The sequence below is a fragment of the Aspergillus niger genome, assembly GCF_000002855.4.
Source record: "Aspergillus niger supercontig An02".
NCBI classification, from domain to species: domain Eukaryota; kingdom Fungi; phylum Ascomycota; class Eurotiomycetes; order Eurotiales; family Aspergillaceae; genus Aspergillus; species Aspergillus niger.
Window position 1 is genome coordinate 642880 of NT_166519.1, and position 19898 is coordinate 662777.

At 50.5% G+C, this 19898-nt stretch overlaps 9 protein-coding genes across 9 annotated transcripts; 5 read left to right on the forward strand and 4 right to left on the reverse strand.

Annotated features, from left to right (window-relative positions):
* Positions 1 to 1622: 1622 nt before the first annotated feature.
* An02g02760 (uncharacterized protein) lies at positions 1623 to 2065 on the reverse strand (the record flags this gene model as incomplete). Its single annotated transcript, XM_059746152.1, has 2 exons — positions 1623 to 1960; positions 2035 to 2065. 2 exons carry the CDS (start codon positions 2063 to 2065, stop codon positions 1623 to 1625), a joined length of 369 nt encoding a protein of 122 aa, XP_059605090.1.
* Positions 2066 to 2883: 818 nt separating this feature from the next.
* On the forward strand, positions 2884 to 3146 carry An02g02770 (hypothetical protein; the record flags this gene model as incomplete). The annotated part of the gene is made up of 3 exons (XM_059746153.1): positions 2884 to 3020; positions 3051 to 3078; positions 3123 to 3146. 3 exons carry the CDS (start codon positions 2884 to 2886, stop codon positions 3144 to 3146), a joined length of 189 nt encoding a protein of 62 aa, XP_059605091.1.
* A 108-nt stretch (positions 3147 to 3254) lies between these two features.
* Positions 3255 to 4961, forward strand: An02g02780 (uncharacterized protein; the record flags this gene model as incomplete). Its single annotated transcript, XM_001399381.3, has 1 exon — positions 3255 to 4961. The coding sequence occupies one exon, from the start codon at positions 3255 to 3257 to the stop codon at positions 4959 to 4961; it is 1707 nt and encodes a 568-aa protein (XP_001399418.3).
* Positions 4962 to 5015: 54 nt separating this feature from the next.
* An02g02790 (uncharacterized protein) lies at positions 5016 to 6551 on the reverse strand (the record flags this gene model as incomplete). The annotated part of the gene is made up of 2 exons (XM_059746154.1): positions 5016 to 6145; positions 6278 to 6551. 2 exons carry the CDS (start codon positions 6549 to 6551, stop codon positions 5016 to 5018), a joined length of 1404 nt encoding a protein of 467 aa, XP_059605092.1.
* Positions 6552 to 7095: 544 nt separating this feature from the next.
* Positions 7096 to 8454, forward strand: An02g02800 (hypothetical protein; the record flags this gene model as incomplete). Its single annotated transcript, XM_059746155.1, has 6 exons — positions 7096 to 7142; positions 7397 to 7477; positions 7529 to 7598; positions 7814 to 8003; positions 8288 to 8325; positions 8365 to 8454. 6 exons carry the CDS (start codon positions 7096 to 7098, stop codon positions 8452 to 8454), a joined length of 516 nt encoding a protein of 171 aa, XP_059605093.1.
* A 2108-nt stretch (positions 8455 to 10562) lies between these two features.
* On the forward strand, positions 10563 to 12404 carry An02g02810 (uncharacterized protein; the record flags this gene model as incomplete). The annotated part of the gene is made up of 2 exons (XM_001399384.1): positions 10563 to 10883; positions 10998 to 12404. 2 exons carry the CDS (start codon positions 10563 to 10565, stop codon positions 12402 to 12404), a joined length of 1728 nt encoding a protein of 575 aa, XP_001399421.1.
* A 187-nt stretch (positions 12405 to 12591) lies between these two features.
* An02g02820 (uncharacterized protein) lies at positions 12592 to 13692 on the reverse strand (the record flags this gene model as incomplete). The annotated part of the gene is made up of 4 exons (XM_001399385.1): positions 12592 to 12641; positions 12694 to 13239; positions 13313 to 13450; positions 13542 to 13692. The coding sequence occupies 4 exons, from the start codon at positions 13690 to 13692 to the stop codon at positions 12592 to 12594; spliced, it is 885 nt and encodes a 294-aa protein (XP_001399422.1).
* Positions 13693 to 14206: 514 nt separating this feature from the next.
* Positions 14207 to 15002, forward strand: An02g02830 (uncharacterized protein; the record flags this gene model as incomplete). Its single annotated transcript, XM_001399386.3, has 3 exons — positions 14207 to 14275; positions 14429 to 14849; positions 14923 to 15002. The coding sequence occupies 3 exons, from the start codon at positions 14207 to 14209 to the stop codon at positions 15000 to 15002; spliced, it is 570 nt and encodes a 189-aa protein (XP_001399423.1).
* Positions 15003 to 16207: 1205 nt separating this feature from the next.
* On the reverse strand, positions 16208 to 19115 carry An02g02840 (uncharacterized protein; the record flags this gene model as incomplete). Its single annotated transcript, XM_059746156.1, has 8 exons — positions 16208 to 16337; positions 16396 to 16598; positions 16653 to 16791; positions 16844 to 18122; positions 18295 to 18551; positions 18602 to 18618; positions 18670 to 18801; positions 18864 to 19115. The coding sequence occupies 8 exons, from the start codon at positions 19113 to 19115 to the stop codon at positions 16208 to 16210; spliced, it is 2409 nt and encodes an 802-aa protein (XP_059605094.1).
* Between the last annotated feature and the right edge of the window lie 783 nt (positions 19116 to 19898).

A 19898-nucleotide genomic window follows, 5' to 3' on the forward strand; every position in this document is an offset into this window, starting at 1 on the left:
AAGGGAAGAAGAGATTATAAGGAAAAGACCAGACGATCCATTGAAAGATTTGAAGGCGGGTGGCTCGTCGCCGAGGGAGGCAGATGGGGAACCCCGTGCCGCAGCAGCCAATGATGATGCCGGGGAAGGTCAACGCGGTGGTTCCACGGAACCGCCTGCCTCGATCAGTCCCGCTGCCTGTCCGATTTCCCGCCGGTTCAGGTACTCCTACTAGGTTACTTCATGACCTTGAGCAATTGATAATTGAGCTCCCTCTTAAAAGCTCATGTCAGGCTGAAGCTATATCAATCCTACTGGCAGCAAGGGGAAGTATCCAGAAATTCGTTCACATATTGACTTTCTCGGAAGCACCAGAACAAACAAAATTCACCCAAAGGAGCTTTCCGATACGCTAATTTACCCCGCACAATTGCACCAATCCGCCAGGGGTGTCCACCAATCAGCACCATCTCGATGTCAGAATGTCGACCAAGTCTAGAAATTCCCCGCGTTTCTCCTTTGGAAAGGACATTGACTAATACTAATCATGTTGAGCATAATGCGGAGGATGACTATATTCTAGATAGTTTACTAAGATAAGTGGTGTGGTGTGGATGGAGATCCTCAACGCGTAACCACCTAGACGAGTACTGAAACGGCCCGAGGTGGGCATGGCAAGCTCCGACAGTCTGCAAAATGCGCTAAGGATCGAGGTTAGTTTATCCGCTAATGATTTGGTTAGCTGTGGTGGTCTGATAATCAACCTTAGTCAACGGACCTGGCCAGAAGTTCCCTGCCTTTCTGCAGACCGCCAGCCCTGCAGGCACTACTACTGGTAGTCCGTCTGGACCTTCCGCGATCCCCATCATAGAAGTGCTATCCGGGCGTAATTCCTGCCTCTTTGGGAAAATGGCTGGCTTTGATTTGCTAATTTTCCGTAAGAGGAAGGCAACCTTGTTTGGCCTTCCTAATCAGGTGATAAGATGCTTTGAGCTGCTGTTCGTTCTCAGTTACCTAATAAAGTTATTAAATGAGTTCTCCCTGATAAAAGTAGTAAGATGTGATCGTGGGGAGTAAAGCGATGATGTTAGGTAGCTTCGAATCCCGAACATTCTTCGGAACATAAGTCTCCCTGAATTACTCTCCGCTCTGAACCTGTCGATTCATCACCGTACAAAATACATGATACAATTGGCCGAGGTAGCCATCCGCCTGTTTCGAGCACCAAATGCGGCTATGATAGTCGGCTTCTCCAGCCGATGTAATGCTCACCCGGTTCTTTGACACTGCGAAAAGTGATATCTCTACCGACAGCTACGTCAGATGCCACGGGGACTTCCCCGCGGAAAGCTCCGCCCTCCGAAGCGGAGCGAGATTCTCCTAGTGGAGTTGAATCCGAGCGGCAGATGCCTCGGAATACCCTCCCGCTCGGTTCCGATCGCGTTCAGGCTTTACGCTTCATGTTCCATACTCATTGTCAAAACGTCAATTTGTTTTACAAGCACGCAACTCATATAGATACAATCCAATCAGTCATTGCAAGCCATATCCAATGGAGCGAAAAGAATGTTAACATCCGCCGATTTCATTACAAAGCATATTCATCAAGTCATGTCATTATCAGCCGGACCTCGCCGCCATCCTTACTTGCGCTCAGCATTCGCACCCGATCTGTCGCCATTGATGCTGCTGAGGATATCTCCAGTCGACTGTCCGACGCCCCGGGTGGTGTTGCCCAGGCCTTCAGTAGCACCGCCGACAGTCTTGCCTAGACCCTGGGTTGCGCCGCCGACAGTCTGTCCGAGTCCACCCACAGTGCTTCCGACGGTGTCTCCGAGTCCGCCCACGGTCTTTCCTAGGGTATCACCGAGACCTCCAACGAGGTTGGCTATATACTTACATATTAGCAACGGGTGTACATGGCATCGAGGTGTGTTGGGATTAGGTACCCAGGGGTGCGAGAACTTCAGAACGCGACCGACTAGTTAAGTCAAAGCACAAACAAGGCGAGAATAGAACATAAGAACAGTGGGTGCGAAGGCCGATATCACTTACGGTTGTCGTTGTTATCGTTGCCAGAAGACATGGTTTCAGTATCGTGCGAGGCAAACTAACCTTCAGCGGAAATAATTCGGAAGAAAGATGATTTTGTCTTTCGAAAGGTCAAGATGATTGTTAAACCAAGCTGATCTTGCAGATGAATCGAACTAATTGCCAACTGTTGCGATAAGTTTTCCTTTTTATATACAAGGTACACAGCACAAGTATCCAATATTCAAAGTCGCCACGGGACGCTCCATCCCCCTATGATATCATCGTGTCCTGAAACCAAGATGGTACCACAACCCGCAACCAATGAACCCGGGAAATCGAAGATTTGATGGATGCAGCTGATGACGCTCATCCGCAAGATGATGAAATAAGGCCCTGGCAGTTATGACAGTGGCGCGGCGACCCCTAGTCTGCGATGCTGGTTGCAATGCCTATTGGCTGTTGTGGGCACCCGCATACGTAGGGAATAGGCGAGTTAATATGATACTTCAACAACACGAGGCCAGATCGCCCTAACCAGATCGAGGGGTTAGGCAGCCATGGGGATTATCTTCCAGCCAACCTAAGCCTTTCGACTCATTTACGCAGCAACCCTTGACCAAGCAGATTTAATTCGGGCAGTTGCAAGTATTGGGACCCATTCCTTCACTCTGGTCCACGCTGGTCGGGATGACTAGTGCTGACCGGTGACAACCAGTAGAGAGATGGTCCATCAGCTCGTCGATTGATGGGATCAGCTTGGATTGACATTGCGCAACATAGCCGTCAATCATCTGTAACTTACGTACGAGCAGAAGAAAGTCCCCAATACCAACTTGAATCAAATAACACCTTAACATCCTCTCTCATAACATGTCCTCCTCACCCTCTACTTCAAAACCCCTGTCACCATCTCCACCCTCAGAGGCCTTGTTCCGACTTAGGACAATGTGGACTGGGACACTCAGGCCCATGACGCTGCAAGCAACATACCAAGGCAACCTCATAAAGTGATCCAGCGTTTGCTAAATACCTCCTAGTATTGTACATAGTCATTACCGCAGTACTGTATGTTTGAGTATGTTAGATTGGGTCTGTATAGATGCATCTAGTATAGAGAAGGTACCTCAATCTAGACTCACGTGATTTATCTATGGCGCAACTTCACTCTTGGTCCAATCAATCAGGGGCTGCAAGCGATCATCAGCAACTATCATGAACTGGAACGCAATCATTTTCTAGGGATGATTGAATCTATCGAGATAGTTGCACCCACAACAACGGCGTCGTCCATGACAGAAGTCACAGCCGACGAACAGCACGCGGCCAGTGTTTCAGGCAATGCAGACAATAATGAATTAGCCGGTTCTACGGGCAGGCCGGCAACTACCTTCGACGCGATAACCGATCATGTCAGCTTGCGTGGAGAATTTGAGTATTCAAGCGGAGCGAAATTCTGGCTCCTCATGCTCACCCTGGCTGCTGTCCTGATTTTAAGCAGCATAGACATGAACATCGTCGCTACAGCCGTGCCTAGCATTACTGACTATTTCCACACTGTTGCAGATGTCGGGTGGTATTCCTCTGCGTTCAGGCTCTGTCAGTGCTCCTTTCAGTTTGTTTTTGGCAAGGCATACAAGCTCTTCTCTATCAAGGCCGTCTTTTTGCTTGCCAATGCCATTTCTATAGCAGGTTCGCTGCTCTGCGGGGCAGCCAGTACGTCGACCATGCTCGTCGTTGGTCGGGCCGTAGCTGGACTAGGATCTGCCGGTCTTCTTTCAGGGTGCTTCGTTATCCTCGTGCAATCCATGCCTTTACACAAACGACCTATGTTCACCGGCATGATGGGTGCCGTCGAAGGCCTGGCTACGCTATCCGCACCACTTCTCGGCGGAGCCATTGTGCAGTCTGTTGGCTGGCGATGGTGTTTTTACATCAACGCACCTCTTGGTGCTGCTACACTGGTATTAACAATGTATTGTTTCTCAGATCCGGCGAAACCCAGCGACATTTCCCGCATGGGACTTAAGCAGAAGCTCATGCAACTCGACCTGATAAGCAACCTACTGTTCATCCCAGCGCTGACGGCCCTATTTCTGGCCTTTTCATGGGCCGGTACCAAGTTTTCCTGGGGCAGTGGCCCAGTGATAGGCCCTATTATTGCCTTTGCCGTCCTCATGGCCGCCTTTATCTACAATCAAAAACGACGAGGAGACGCCGCCGCTCTCCCTTTCCGCATTATGAAACGCCGCAGCGTTATCGCCGGATGCATATTCATCATGTGCGGTAATAGCACCGGCAACGTTCTCGAATATTATTTACCTACTTACTATCAAGTCGTACGTGGATATACTCCCGCCAAAAGCGGCTACATGATGCTCCCTATCATCATCGCCGGCACCATTGGCGCACTCATCCACGGCTTCGGGACCAGCGCCACTGGCTACTACGCACCGTTCATGCTTTTCGCCTCAATCATAATGCCCGTCGCCGCGGGCCTTATCACCACTATCAAAATTAACACTAGCTTTGCAGAATTGATCACATACACCGCCTTCTCTGGCCTGGCCTACGGTATCGGCTTCTCTGGACCGCAGAACGCTGTCCAAACGGTGTTACCCGTGGAGGACGTGCCGCTTGGCACATCTATCATGCTCTTCGCCCAGTCTTTTGGACCAGCAGTGGCGATCGCAATTGCTCAGGTCCTATTCGTAAATCAGCTCTCGATGAATCTAAATGGTCTCGTGTCGGGCTTGAATGGAGCAAGTATCGAAAACAGTGGCCTAACACAAATCGTGACGAGCATGCCACCGGCCAAGGCTCGAGAAGCCCTCGTGGCTATCGATAAAAGCCTGATACAGACGTGGTATCTGGTGGTAGGACTTGCATGCGCAACGATGGTTGGGAGCTTGATGATAGAATGGCGGTCGGTGAAATCGAGACGCGACTAGTAGTAGAACAAAGCAGCAATACCTTACATGACGCCAATTATATATCATATTCCGTTACACTCCCTCCTCACTCTCCTCATCAATCACTAAAAAAGCAGGCCTCCCCTCATCCCCAACCCTCCCCACCTCCAACAACACCCTCCAAACCCAAACCCCCAAATCCACCTCTCGAAACGCCCTCCCAAACCACTCCTTCCCACTCCTCGCAATCTCCCCCGCCCTCTTCCTCCCCTCTTCACTCGACGTAAAATACCTCACCACCTCCGGCATCTCCTCCATCCCCAAACTCGCAGGGATATAATGCACCCACGGCCACAGCCTCTCATCATGCCACTCCCTGAACAACGTCTGCTTCATAGGCGCAGAATTCGACGCCAGGAGGCTATAGAACCTCCCGCTGATTCCATTCCCATCGAGATCGAATACCAAGCGCGATTGTAGGCCCTGGTCTTTGTCGGCCCAGGAGTGCGGGTGGAAGTAGCGACGTTGGGCGCGGCAGGGGTTGGCATCGCAGTTGAAGATGCGGGTGAATGAGATGGTGTAGAGGCGGGTGTTGAGGAAGGTGGATTTGTGGGTTGTTATTGGAATGTCTTTGTTTGTGTCTTTTTCTTTCTTATGTTTGTTTTGGTGAAGGTAGGTATAGGTGTGGTGGTGGTCTGAAGGGTTTGTGAGTAGGTTCACGAAGCGTTGGCGGTGGAAGTTGTGCCAGTTATTCTTGGGGTTGTTTGTGGCGAAGGCGCCGGTGGTAGAGCCGGCCCAGTACAACGTGTTTTGCTTCTGGGACCAGGAGATATCCTTTTCGGGGGTGTATTGGAAGTCGGGTTGTAGGTAGGCCGGGCTGGGGTAGAGGATGTCGGTCATGGTGGAGAGGGAGCCCGGGGAGAGGATCGGGAGGAGACCGGTTATGGGTCGGAAGGAGGTTGGGCTGAGGAAGATGCCGTGCATTGTGCTGTATTCCGGGTGGAGGCAGAGGTTTTTTGCTTGTGTTGGACCGGTGATGAATGGGAGGTTGGGGGCTTGGGATGGTGGTTGTTGGTCTTGAGTCTGGGTTCTATTGGTATGGTAAAGGCAGGGAGCTGATACAGTGTCCCATGTTGGTTGTCTGGACTGGTCCTTTATGCTTAGACTGCTGTGGATGTTGTCTGGTGGTGGGTATATCACTCTTGGCTCATCGAGATGATTGACTAGGAAGGTAATGTCAGGTAGAGTTGCGGGTATATTTTCAAGTAAGGTATCGAATGTATGTTGAATATCTCGATCAAGTACGCGGAAATCATGCGAGCATTTTGTTTTGCGTGAGCTGCCAAAGAACGTACACGTCCAAAGGTCGTTTCCCGGCAGGTTGTGCGCGTTTTTAATGTTTTCGTTGATCTCTTTGCCACTCAACTTCAACATCGGTAGTATACTGTTGTATATAGCATCGTAATCGTCAATTATCGGCGACTGATGAGCAGATGCATATTGGTACCACTCCTCAAATCCTGGTGGCGGCTCGATCTTGTATCGCCGTCGGTACTCCTCGCATGTAGCTGTGTACGTGCGAGATTGCTTATGGATGGTTGCTCCGAACTCGAGTCTGGCTTTATCCATTATCTCTGCGATGGGGTGGTTTTGGACAATTGCGTTGTTCGAGATATATATGGTCCATATGTTTGCGATGTATGGGATTACTGTTGCCAGACCAAATACCCACAGGATCCATCGACCCTTTATATTACTCGGAAGCACTTGGGTGATTTGAGAAAGCACAAGCAATGAGGCGACAACATTTGAGAATGCTTTGAGGTCTGACGATTGGTTGAACGGGCTGTTGGCAGATAGAAGACTGAATGTTTCCACCAAGACAGCTGTGCTCCAGGAAGTATAGCAAACCTTAATTAGGGTCAGTATTGTACCGTATCGTGGGTCTCTGGAGCTTACGGTGTGGATAATGAAGAAATAGGTAAAGGCCTTAAACGAGCCCAAAGCAAATATGCTAAGGGGATGACCCCAGGAATACCCGAATATAATCATCTCCGCCACGACCGTCGCTGCCAACATCGGTAGAATTCTGGCAGCGAGGTGAAACGATGTAAGTTCGGCATCTATACGGTTGGGTAACGATCGTCCATTGTGAGACAAGATAACGAGTATAATGCCCAGGATACAAGCTAAGGGGATTAATGAGAGACCCCATTCAAGGTTCGTGGAGGATGCGAGGCTGAACGTTCCCAATAATGAGACGACGATAGATCCGTATAAAGTTTCTGTTAGAAAGGAGAATGACCTCTTTTCTATCAGATTGTGTGAATGGAACCTGAACACCTTCCCTGCTATCAGCAGTAATGGAAATAGAATTGGCTGGTGTCACATCAGCCATATATTTTCTTGAGGGTGCTCGCCTAACGCACGAAACTTTGAAGGACCCCAATTTCCGCCTTGAACCAAGAATATAGACATACACCTGCAGCAATTAACCATAGGTGTATAGAACGCAGAGAACCATACTTCAGCGGATTAGGACTCTGCTCAATGGGGTAAGTTGAGACCTGGTGGTATCCAGAACTTAATCTAAATAATATGGGCAGTGTTGCCCATGCCACCATTTCAGAGCCTGTTTCAGTGCACTGTGTGAATGAGTGCTCTGCTAGTATTCGCGTGAGCAAGGCAAGAGAAATTATCCCGACTGCTTTGTCCACCTGGACAAACGGATGATTTGCGGACATAGCAGAAGTACGCTACGCTGGCAGATCGATTTGCTCCTGTGTGGTTGTTGTTTGCTGTTCTAAAGGGATCAAAGGACAACAAGCTGTAACTGCAGAGATCATTGACATTTTTTTCAAGGTAAATCTAACAGGGCTGACTACGAAAAGTTCTACGTTAGGCGCAATAGACCCGAGACACGTAGTGCACTGGTCGGGCTGGCCGAAAAGGAGGGCATTGGCAATATACTTCTGTCAACTTACGCATGCCGATCTTTTCAAGTGTCCAATCGCAATCTTGTCGCCTTACGAGGGATGTTGGTGCTAGAAGATGGAGTAGGTGGCCTAGTTAGGGCACCGAGTAAGCCCGTTCCTTTGTGCTAAATATCATCATGCCATAGGCTCCAGACAAGGCTGCTAACGTGCGGGGTAAGGCTGAGGTCTGGTCATCTAAGCCCTATCTGGTAATCAGGGTCTTGGGATCGTAGATCATCATTTGGCTTTAGTAATAGTTATGCCGTTGTCCGGGCTATACAGCCATAGTAAGATTATAGAAAGATAGCCATAGGATGATAGCTCGCCCTAGTTGTTACTAATGGATACTTGAATTTCTTATAATAATCAGTAGATATACTTAAAATATAGAGATGACGAGAGAAATCATTCTTAAGGAGAATATTTCCGTAAGCTGAACTCTTGATGGCTATAAATAGTAAAACCAGATCCCTGCCAGTAACAATCAGAAGTGGCTTTATTCATCTCGCGGCTCCCAGGAAGAGCAAGAGGAGCGCAACAATGAGCCAGTCATCTGAGAGACACTAACTGTGAAACACATGGCAAACAAAGCGATAAATGTATTAGATATGTTGTTATACTACTAGTACGTTATGTTGTAGTGGATTAAACGCCGTGCGTATCCTTGTGAAATATATATCCGGCCGCTTTCTGAAGTTACTCGATTCCCTTTCTCCTTTTTACCGACACCCAAGATTATCCATCCTTCCCTATCTCTATCCCAAACAACACTTCATTTGAGCCTGTCTGGGTTCACTACTCGGAAATGTTAGAATACTACTCCATCTAGACACAGGATCAAATAATCACAATGTTCCCGCACTCATATTCGAGTAACAGCCCTTCAAGACCGGTGAATGTAATGATTAGGCGGGGAGCATGGAGATGAAGATGGAGCAGGGAATAGAACTAATTCATGGATATCAACCTACTTATCTTGGGTAACCATGGGATGAGACATGACATACGTGGAAGAACTCTATAAGGAGTTTCGGGTCGAATACCTTCAGGGCATGATCACCTGTAGTTTCAGGGTCCTGCGATGAATCAAAGCCACTGCTCCAAGGAATCTAAAGTCGGAACACCAGGTTAATGTATAACTATCGGAACAAGACTTGGTATGTATGCAGAGGTTCTCATTGCGACGGGAAATTGCCGGAATGAAGCACATCTTACATGCCGGGATATTCTTGTTTTCAGGAGATATCATTTTGATGATCGATTGTCTAATGGAACCGTAAACGTGGATATCTGGCTGAAGTGCTATGTTAATAGTGCCCATATTGTCTGATATTCAGACAAGTCTGCGCACTGCTACGTAGGGAAGGTTCAAAGCCCAAGTGTCTTGATATGATCCGCAACTGGCAAAGACATCCAAGAAGAAACTGAATACTTACTATCTTACAGACTCTGTCATATGTGAGCATCTGTTTGCTAGATCTATTGAGCAGGTCAGTCACCCAGCTACATGGCAGCAGTAAAGTATGGTATGAGGCTGAGATAACGGAACCGAAAGCCTGGATAATATAATAACTGAATCGAGCCGTGTTTAAAAACCTCCTGTGGTATATTAGTAAATCCCTGCGTCAGCCTCATGGATTGTCTTCTTCCATGCGTATCTGAAACATGGACAGAGCCGCGTATATAGTATCGACCAATTGACCAGGACCATCAGGCCCGTAGGTAATCGGAAGAGGGCTAATCGAACTACAGGGACTAAATCATGATCCTGCAAAGTGTGATTGGGTATCTGCATATACGCCATGTGCTCAATGTTGCTGGAATTCATTGGCCAGTGGATAAATAATGAATCGGAGATAGTGCGAGAATCCTTCGCAGCATGATTCATGCATATACGCGCAGACGAGAAAGCCAGGGTGGCCAAGCTTCACCCACTTACCGAGAATCGAAAGAAAAGGAAGAATCGGAGATCCAGGCGGATCCTACGGGATCAAGCTTATCGGAGAATTTTGGCCTGCATTCCTGCCACGAGGCACCTGCAGACGATGCCTCTTAGCGTGCATACTCGAACATCTATACTTTGTGCAGCAATTGACCACACGTTAAATTTTCTTTCTGAGTTGAACCATGATATCCTGTTAACTATTTTTATTCTTTTTTATCATTTTGCTTCTTGTGGACACCAATTGGCGGAGGGGCAGGCCGTCCCTGTTTTCCCCGCACACCCCTCGTGTCGGATCCCGGCGTAAATGAGACTTGGCTTGGCCTAGTCGGAGTTTAATCTGCCTGGATATCCATTGTCACACCAGATCTTTGGCAGACCAGATGATTCGAAACTAAGAGAATTATCAAGATCTGACTCGTCATGCCATTGGCAAATGCACGCAGCAAACGACACCAAACCGGTTCCTGCAGTCGGTGGGGGGGCGCGATACTCACCACCGCCGGCCCCGCCGCCAGCATAAAAATCTAACGATGGCCGTCCCACTGCTAATGCGCGCTCCGGTCCGGAACGTCCCTGATTTTCCTGCTGCCCTCCATTGATTATCGGTCAACTCCTCCTCCTCCCTCCTCTTTCCCCCTTCACCTCCTCTTTCCCTCCCTCCTCCCCCCCTTTCACCTTTTTCTCTCCCTCCCCCGGGATTGCCTGCAATTGCTCGCCAGCATGGCTTCCCACAAGGTTCCGGATGCCATTGCCCCGGCAGAGCAGCCGCCATCGCCCTCCTCCGATCGCCAGGATTCCATGGCTTCCGCAGCCAAGATCATCCAGAATGCCAAAGCGGCCACGGATAAGGAGCAGAAGATGACCCTGCTCCAGGGTATCAAGCTCTACCCCAAGGCCGTCGCTTGGAGTATCCTGATCTCCACCTGCATTGTCATGGAAGGCTACGATATCAGTCTCGTCAACAACTTCTACGCTTTCCCTCAATTCAACCGGAAATATGGCGAGTTGTCGGCGGATGGGACATATCAGGTGCCAGCACGGGTAATTGACTCCCTCCCCTCTATCTCCCTGGGACCTTCCTGCAATTGCACTGTTATCTCGCACGTCATGCAGTGCTCGCGTGACAAAATCGGCTGACAAAAGTCTCCTATATAGTGGCAATCGGGTTTGAGTAACGGCGCCTATGTCGGAGAAATTATCGGCCTTTTCATTAATGGCTGGGCTTCGGAACGCTTCGGATATCGTTATACTATCATGGCTTGTCTCGTTTTGATCACAGCGTGGACCGCCATCTTCTTCACCGCCCCGAATGTCCAGGCGCTGCTGGCTGCGGAAATTCTGGCCGGTATTCCTTGGGGTGTTTTTCAGACATTGACCGTCACCTATGCTTCGGAGGTGTGTCCGGTTGCGCTGCGTGGGTACCTCACGACCTATGTCAACTTCTGCTGGGGATTGGGACAATTGATCGGTATCGGTGTGATCAAGGGTATGATTAATAGGGATGACCAATGGGCGTACCGGATCCCCTATGGACTGCAGTGGATGTGGCCCTTGCCCCTCTTCATCGGCATTTCTCTCGCCCCGGAGTCTCCATGGTGGTTGGTCCGGAAGGGCAAGACCCAGCAAGCCAAGAAAGCCCTGCTGCGATTGACGAGCGTGAAGCGGGAGACCAACTTCGACGCCGACGAGACCATTTCGATGATGGTTCATACCACGGCCCTGGAGAACAAGATCACTACAGGGGCCAGCTATCTGGACTGTTTCAAAGGCACCGACCTGCGCCGGACCGAGATCGTCTGCATGGTGTGGGCCATTCAAAACCTCAGTGGCAACTCCTTTTCCAACTACTCGACTTACTTCCTCGAGCAGGCAGGCCTGAGCACTGACAATGCCTACGCATTTGCCATGGGCCAGTACGGAATCAATATGGTCGGCGTCTTTGGAGCCTGGTTCCTCATGTCCATCGGCCTGGGCCGGAGAACGCTCTACCTATACGGTCTCTGCGGACTGTGCGTCATGTTGCTTGTCATGGGATTCCTTGGCCTAGTGCCCGAAGAGCACAAAACCCAGGCCGCACTGGCAACCGGCTGCATGATGATCATCTGGGCGCTCTTCTACCAATTGACCGTCGGCACGGTCGCCTACTCCCTTGTCGCCGAGCTCTCTACTCGCCGCCTCCAAATCAAGACGGTCGTGCTTGGCCGCAATCTGTACAACATTGTGGCCATCGTCTGCGGTGTCTTGACCCCGTACATGCTGAACCCCGGAGCGTGGGACTGGGGTAACTATGCCGGCTTCTTCTGGGGCGGCATCTGCTTCCTCTGCATCGTGTACACGTTCTTCCGGGTGCCGGAACCCAATGGACGGTCGTTCGCGGAGCTCGACCTCCTCTTCGAGCGGGGGGTCAGTGCGCGCAAGTTCGCCCAGACCCAGGTCGATGTGTTTGACGAGACCATGGAGCATGGCACGGTCGATCACTATCAGACGGAGAAGACGGCGGCGGCTGATGTGGCGGCCGTGGGGAAGGAGAATTCGAATCCGACTTCGACTCCACCGCAATGATGAATGACGCCCGCTTGTAATAAAATTTTAATATATTAATGTACATAGAGACAGCTAATAATGAATATAGACGATTAATGATGCATTCATTCTCATGCTTACTCAGTCATTAGGTGGGCTTGATGGTTACTACATTGACAATCAACAGGTACCTCACTTCACCATCCAAAGCTCATCATCTTCCAATCTACTCATTCGACCACTCGGGCTTCTTCTTCTCCGCAAACGCCGTCATGCCTACCACCGTCAGCATCACCTACTTTTCAAAGAAGAAGAAAGGAATACTCACCAATCTTCTGATCCCTACTCCCGAACAACCCGTGAAACAGTCTCCTCTCAAACTCCACTCCCTCCCTCAACCCAACCTCGTACCCCTTATTAACCACCTCCTTACCCGCCACCACCGCAACCCTCGAATAACCCGCAATCGTCTCCGCCGTCTCAACCGCAGCATTCACCACCTCATCCTTACCCCCCTCCACCACCCTCGCCGCAACCCCCCACTCACCCGCCTCCTTCCCACTGAAGTTCTTCCCCGTCAGAATCAACTCCATCGCCTTACTCTTCCCCACCGCCTTCGTGAGCCGCTGCGATCCGCCCGCTCCCGGGATAACACCCAGCTTGATCTCGGGCTGTCCGAAGGTCGCAGTGGACGTGCAGTAGATGATGTCGCACATTAGGGCGAGTTCGCAGCCGCCACCCAGAGCGTAGCCGGAGACGGCGGCGATGACGGGCTTGCGGATTGCGTTGGCGAGATGTGACCAGGGGGCGATGAAGTTGTTGCTGTATGCGGAGGAGAAGGTTAGGGGGGCCATTTCTTTGATGTCGGCGCCGGCTGGATTATATCATTGGGTTGTTAGTGGGGTTGAGCTTGTGCTTGGTGCTGGGGTATGGTCTGGGAACAGTACCAGCAAAAGCTTTTTCACTGCCGGTAATGACGATTGCGCCGATGTCTTTGTCCGTGTCGTAGGTGGTTAGGGCATCATTGAGTTCTTCGAAGAGAGGGCTGGAGAGCGCGTTGAGGGCTTTGGGTCGGTTGAGGGTGACTGTTTCATTTCCATTGCGGTTATGGTTAGCACTGGATACATGCTTGTTGCCATTGCTATTGAGTGAAGTGAACAGGAGATGGGGGCATACTCAGTCCTACGCCCGGCTTGGGGGTCGAGGTGAGGATGTGCTCGTATGCCGAGGTTGCGGTTGCGGAGAACGGGCGGCCGCGGGCAAGAAAGGATGTCAGAGGGATAGCGGTGCGGGAGGAGACGAGACGGGAGCACTGGCGGGAGAACATATTGAGAGCAATTACTGATTATCGAGTATATGAGAGGAGAGAGAGTGTGTGTGTGTGAAGAGATCAATTGCAGACGTGATAAAAGAGAAACAGTCGGGGAAAGGGAAGGGATATGATGATGATAGCAGCTCCCCGCAAATCCCGCCAATCCCGCCGAGTTAACCCCGGCAATAGCCGTGACAGCTTTTACACGTGATAGCTGTCGCTGAGTCATCGTCCCCTGAGGCGCAGTCATCATGACAGTGGCTGGTGTCGCCCAAAACGGGTTAGCGGGAGCGGCCGGGCAGTGGCCAGTTTTCCCGCGAGCAGCTGCTGGCTGGGCTGTCCTTCACCTTCATCAGCTGAAGCACTTCGCATTCCTGATCCATTGCTTTCTGTCCGTGCTCGGTGCTGTCTTTGTGCCCTATGCGCTGAGTCTGCTGGGTGCCTTCTTGTCCGCTTTTTCATATCTTCTCTCTTCACTCTCCTCTCTTCTTCCTGCTACGCGGTTGATAGCCACATCCACATTTCCACCATGGACGTTCCTGAGCCTGAGCAGACGCCTTTCACGGCCGTGACGGCGCAAACCTCGAAGCTGGCTAGGGTACGTATCTGTACTTCCTTTGGGACCCTTTTTCACAGTGTCTGTCGCAATCCTGCAACCAGCGCAGACGACGTGCCCATCCGCTACCCCAGCAAACAACACCAACCCACGGACCATGACATGACATGATAAGCTAACTAATACCTCGCACAGCAATACCAAACCTACCTCGACGCCTCCACCCCATTCACAGCCTACCGCTGGACCGGCACCGTCGTCCTGCTCCTCGTCTTCTTCCTGAGGATCGTCCTCGCCCAGGGATGGTACATCGTGGCCTACACCCTCGGCATCTACCTGCTCAACCTCTTCCTCCTCTTCCTGCAACCCAAGTTCGACCCCTCCCTGACGCAGGATGAGGGTCTGGAAGACGGCGACGCCGCCGCTCCCAGCCTGCCCATGAAGCAAGACGACGAATTCCGTCCTTTCATCCGCCGTCTCCCCGAGTTCAAGTTCTGGCACTCGGCCACTCGCGCCATTCTTATCGGCTTCGTTTGCTCGTGGTTCGCCGTCTTCGATATCCCGGTGTTCTGGCCTGTCTTGGTGGTCTACTGGATTATTCTCTTTGTGTTGACCAGTACGTATACCAGTTCTGCTTATCTGTGGTGGGAGGCGAAACCGGCAGAAGGCTAACCCAAATTCACTACTAGTGCGCCGCCAGATCCAGCACATGATCAAGTACCGCTACGTGCCGTTCTCGTTCGGTAAGACGCGGTACGGCCGGTCATAAAGCGACACCGACACGCAAAAAAAGAAAAATAGATATATCTTTTCATCTGCCTGAATGAATCACGGCAGATTGCAATGAGATGTGATGAGACGAGACGATGATGTGGTGTGATATGATGATGAAATTCGTCATGTCATGCTATGCGATACATGGCTTTGTGCTCTTCTCTGATGGTTACGCTAGTACATCCGTATAATATCGATGAATTAGATGTCGCCGTTCGGAATATTTCTCCCCCTTCCTGTCCGATGTCTTACACCATGTACTCAACCTTCATGCCAGAATATAGGCTGGTTGTTGGTAAGTACACGGGGTAATGACACAAGGACAAGCACAATAAATACCTTTACAACCCCTTTAATTTCGCTGTTTCTTTCTCTTCATGATGATCTTTGTGTGACCCCGTGGTGGCCTTGTGTGTGCGTGTGAGTGAACTGACTTTATGAACCTTTACTGGGATGTTATTAGTACCTTCCTACTATTCAATGTGTACAGAATTATAAGTCAATGCCGTTTATGCTTATTGCTCTCTTCGCTTTTTTTGCTCCTGCTCCTGATCCTGCTTTTTTCTCCATGTGCCATTAGAACTTTAGCTGATCTTCAGTGTGTCGTGCCGTGCCGTGTAAGCTACTGATATCGTGGTGGAGTATGATGATGGTGAATAGATAAAAGTGCGCTGGCATTCTGGTACTTTTCTAGGAGGATAGACACTGGGGTCTGGGTAGGTTTCAGATAGTATCTCCAAGTACTAGTAAGTACTACTTGACAATACTGGTAATGGGTCGGTTTTGATTGGTCGAGAAGTGGGTACTATTCAGCAGAGGAAAGAACGTCTGAGGTCTCCTTTGTTCCTTCGGAGACCACATTATCATCTTCAGTCATGCGTGTGCTATGGAATAGTAGTAATTTACTTGTAGCATATAGGTAAACTGTCTTTGAAGCATATCGTTGTCTATTCTAGACTTTTGACTATGTGCATAGTATCTAAATGATACTCATCACTAACAACAAGAGGACATAAGGTGAAGTATGGCAAAGGGGCACAAAAGGCAAAGATGAAGGTCGTTAATGGAGAGAAAATAATGGAAAATGTGTAGGAAAGGAATGTTCACATTGCCATCAAGGCAGTAAGTATCAATCATGATCAATAGGTTAGAAAACATAGCAACATTAATATCTAAGGGGGTGAAAAGCAAAATCATATCTCAAGATGCTCTACGCTGTTTCTCTTTGGGGTGATGTTGTCCAATGACAGCCGACATGGCGCGACTAGGTGCCGGACGTTCGAGTTCTTGCGTCTTGGTGCAGATCCAGGTTGAGGCGTACATGTTTACACTTTTGTGCATTAGTATAGTTGTTCAAGTGGTACAGCTATTAATATCAGGATACTCACCGATCAATGCATGTTCCCGGGAATCTGGCGCCAACACGACGTGCGGAGAAGCCGTTCTGCTCAAATTGCTGGATATACCATGGCTCGATGCTCGCAGAGCGGAGTAGTATCCGGCCGCCCATCTTTAGGGCGTGGTTGAGCTTTTGTGCTTGGATGGAGGCTTCTTCGCCTTCAGGGTCGAACCAGTCCATGGAGTCCATGACCTGTTTGGAATTGTCAGTTTGGATGTATTTACGAGAGTTGGAGTAGGAACATACCACAGCGATAGTCAGGCTGCGCGGCTTGATCCGCTTGATTACCTCGTTGATCTCGTCTGTATGGATGCGGAGACCATCGAATGCGCCGGGCGAGGACAGCTTCACGTGGGCTTTGGGGGAGAGGTATGCGGGATGGCATCTTTCATTCTTCAGTTAGATGCTAGAAGCGTCAATAGTAGGGTGAGACATACCTCCGTGAGAACTGTCCCTGCAAGCAGAGTAAGTAAAAGTAGTTGTCGTTGCTAATCAAAGTCTCCTGGACCACGGGGTCCAAGGTATCCACCACGTACTCCCAGATCGACTTGCCACTGACATCCTTCGCCTGCTTCATGTCCTTGTTCAGTCCGTTTCTCTTGAAGTAGTCATCGACAATCATGTTACGCTGGTTGCGAGGCACGCCTGCGGCCTTCCATGCAAACCATTCCGTTCCCACCACTGCCCAGTGAAGAGGCTTGCTCATCAGGACAGAGCGGATGCGGGGCCAGATCTTGCGCTGCTCCGCCAGGGTCTGAGCCTCACAAAGCTGTTGCACCTGGCTTTCCAGACCGAAGACTTTAAAGAGGTAGCGGACCATTTTGATAGCGTGGCGCGATCCACCCGTCTCGTAGAGTCCCTTACCAGAAGAGGAGGTGAAGATATGGGTATGCTCCAACCAGTACTGGAAGGCTTGGCTGGAGAGGTGTGGACTCAGTCGGGAGATGAGTAGCTTGCGGAACTCAGGATGCTTTCCTTCGCCGAATATCTTCCACACATCGCGGTGGCCCAGAGCCATGAAGCTGGCTACCTTGAGCTCCAGCAAGTGGTTTTGATTCGGGTTCAAGTCGACCGCATGGACACGACGCGGGCTCTTCTGGAGATAGTCAAGGATGTTGTCACCGGCGCTGGTAATGGCCAGAATGACATCGTCTCGCTTGATATCCAGCAAGCGGTGGTCAACGCGGGGGTCTTCCCAGTTGAAAGCATAGATGTACTCATTTCCGAACTGAGTGTGCTTCGGCAGAAGGTCATTGTAGAAGATACGATGGTGGTGGTTCTGGTAAAAGGACGAGGGGAGAGGCAGGTTCGCGCTCAAATTGATCACAGCCGACTCGTATGCCTTGGATTTGATTTCCTGCGTGCTGTTCACAACAGCAGTCTCCATCTCCTTGCGGTGGTTGGCCGGGGAGAGGTACGGCGATTCCGTGAATGAGGCGTTCAGCTTCTCAATGGCCTCACGACCAGAATGGGTGGTCGAGTCCTTTTGACAACCGACAAAGATATAGTATGGGATACCGCCCAAAAGGTAGTTTCTCTCGCTGGCAGAGATGACAGTTCCGAATCGGTACTCCAAGTAGTCACGGCGGGCTGCCTCCAAGCTGACCCGGTCCACATCGAACCAGGCGCGCCAGAAGACACGACCGAGCCAGTTCACATGTCGGTTGAAAGCACCGCCAGTGTAGTTACGCGACGAGACATCAACAATGCTTTGGACTATTGACGGGTTAGAATATTCGCGTTGTAAGAGGTCACCAGGACTTGCCATAGAAGTCGCAAACTCCGAGAACGCCGGTTGGTTTCAGGAGCGCAGGCAGCGCGTCGATGACACTGTAGTAGTCTGTATAGTATGAGCATCACCCCCCAACACGTCATTAAGCACACTAACCTGGAATCATAGACAGGCTATAACTCATTGTTGCCAAGTCGGCACCAGCGCTGCTCTCGCTACGGGGACCGATCTTGTCATCCTCCGGCAAACGGAAGGAGCGAGCATCCTGGCAGACAACGTGGACATTTTTCCATCCCAGCCTTTCGAAGCGCTGACGGGCCACCTCACAGAGCGAGGGCGATAGATCGACCAGATAAACGCGGGAGAAGAAATCCTTAACGGGAAGGAAGGTAGACATGGCTTCGATGTTGTATCTAATAGAGGTTAGTGTTTCGTCGGATGCCATGTCCTTGAGGTTGCTCACCCAGTGCCTCCGCCAATCTGCTTTGTTAGCCAGGATTCAGTAAGTGATATTGTAGAGAGTGTACTTACATCAACCCAGACAGCCTTGCCAGACTGAAGCTGCTTATTCTCGACCTTGTGCTTGAGTTGAGCCGCAACCAGACCCAGCATATCCTCTCGACCGCACAACAAACGCTTGCGAGTGGCGTCATACACACCGGCCTAGTATCGTTTCTGTCAGTAAATGGCACTGAAACAGTCAATTGGTGGTCTGTCTCGCATACCTGCGTCTTGTAGAAGCTCTCGAGAGCATCTTGTTGGCCATTTCCGTGTTTCTCGTGGGGCTTGAGGAATGTCGCATATGCGAACTTGAGATAGGTGAAAACACCGCTGTTATAGTCAATTTTCCGCTTCTGCGACGACATTATTATGACCAATGCGACGAACGCGCAGACTGCAAACGCAGTGCCGGCAATGTAGACATGCAGCCAATTCAATTGGCCCCAAAAGGGACCGGTCACACTGCTGGACGACATGAGGACACAAAGGGATGTAATGGGACAGAATCGAAGCCTCCTGTCGGAAGAAGGACAGATGAGAGGCAGAGCTTCTGCCTCAAGAATGGCGAGGAAGGGCGGCTTCTTGAATCAATTGCTTCTGCAAGCACTGACAGAGCAATGCGGGAGAAATTGATCACATCTTTGGGATGCACGCCCCACATGCGACAGCCCCTCGTGGTCAAAGTTGAATTCAAAAAGACAAGAACGCAGCGCGATGCCCTATCAGGGGGACACATGGTCCGGAGATGATAAGCTGCATTGGCTGTCCGTGGTGCGAGGGTGAATGGCTCGCGGGAAAGGGTGGAGGAAGGATCTCCGGGTGGTCCTTTGGGACCAGCTGGCACCGAATTGCAGTCGGAGACCTTTACTAGCAGAAGATGGAGAGGGGAGTTGCAGAGCTTCAGTTGTAGAGATGCTTTTGCATATAGTTCGGGTAGGCCAATCAAGGGTGCATGTGCCCGCACGCCTTGGGCTCCGAGAGCCACTCGCCGCCAATGAATCCCGCACGACAGCCCCAGGCACCCCGATCTTCCAACTTATTGGTGGGCCCGATCAACGGTCAGCACCCATTCATCGTCTTGCCAATAATAGCAGTGATAGGAAGAGGTTGTATCGGCAGATCCTCGATGCAGACGCACTGCCATCAATTCCTCTCGCGCCCCCTCCCCCCTTCATACAATCATCCATCCCTCCTTTTCGTCGCTCAGCCAGGTACTAGGGCGATCCCGGATTCTGGGAGAGGCACATGTCTGATAGACT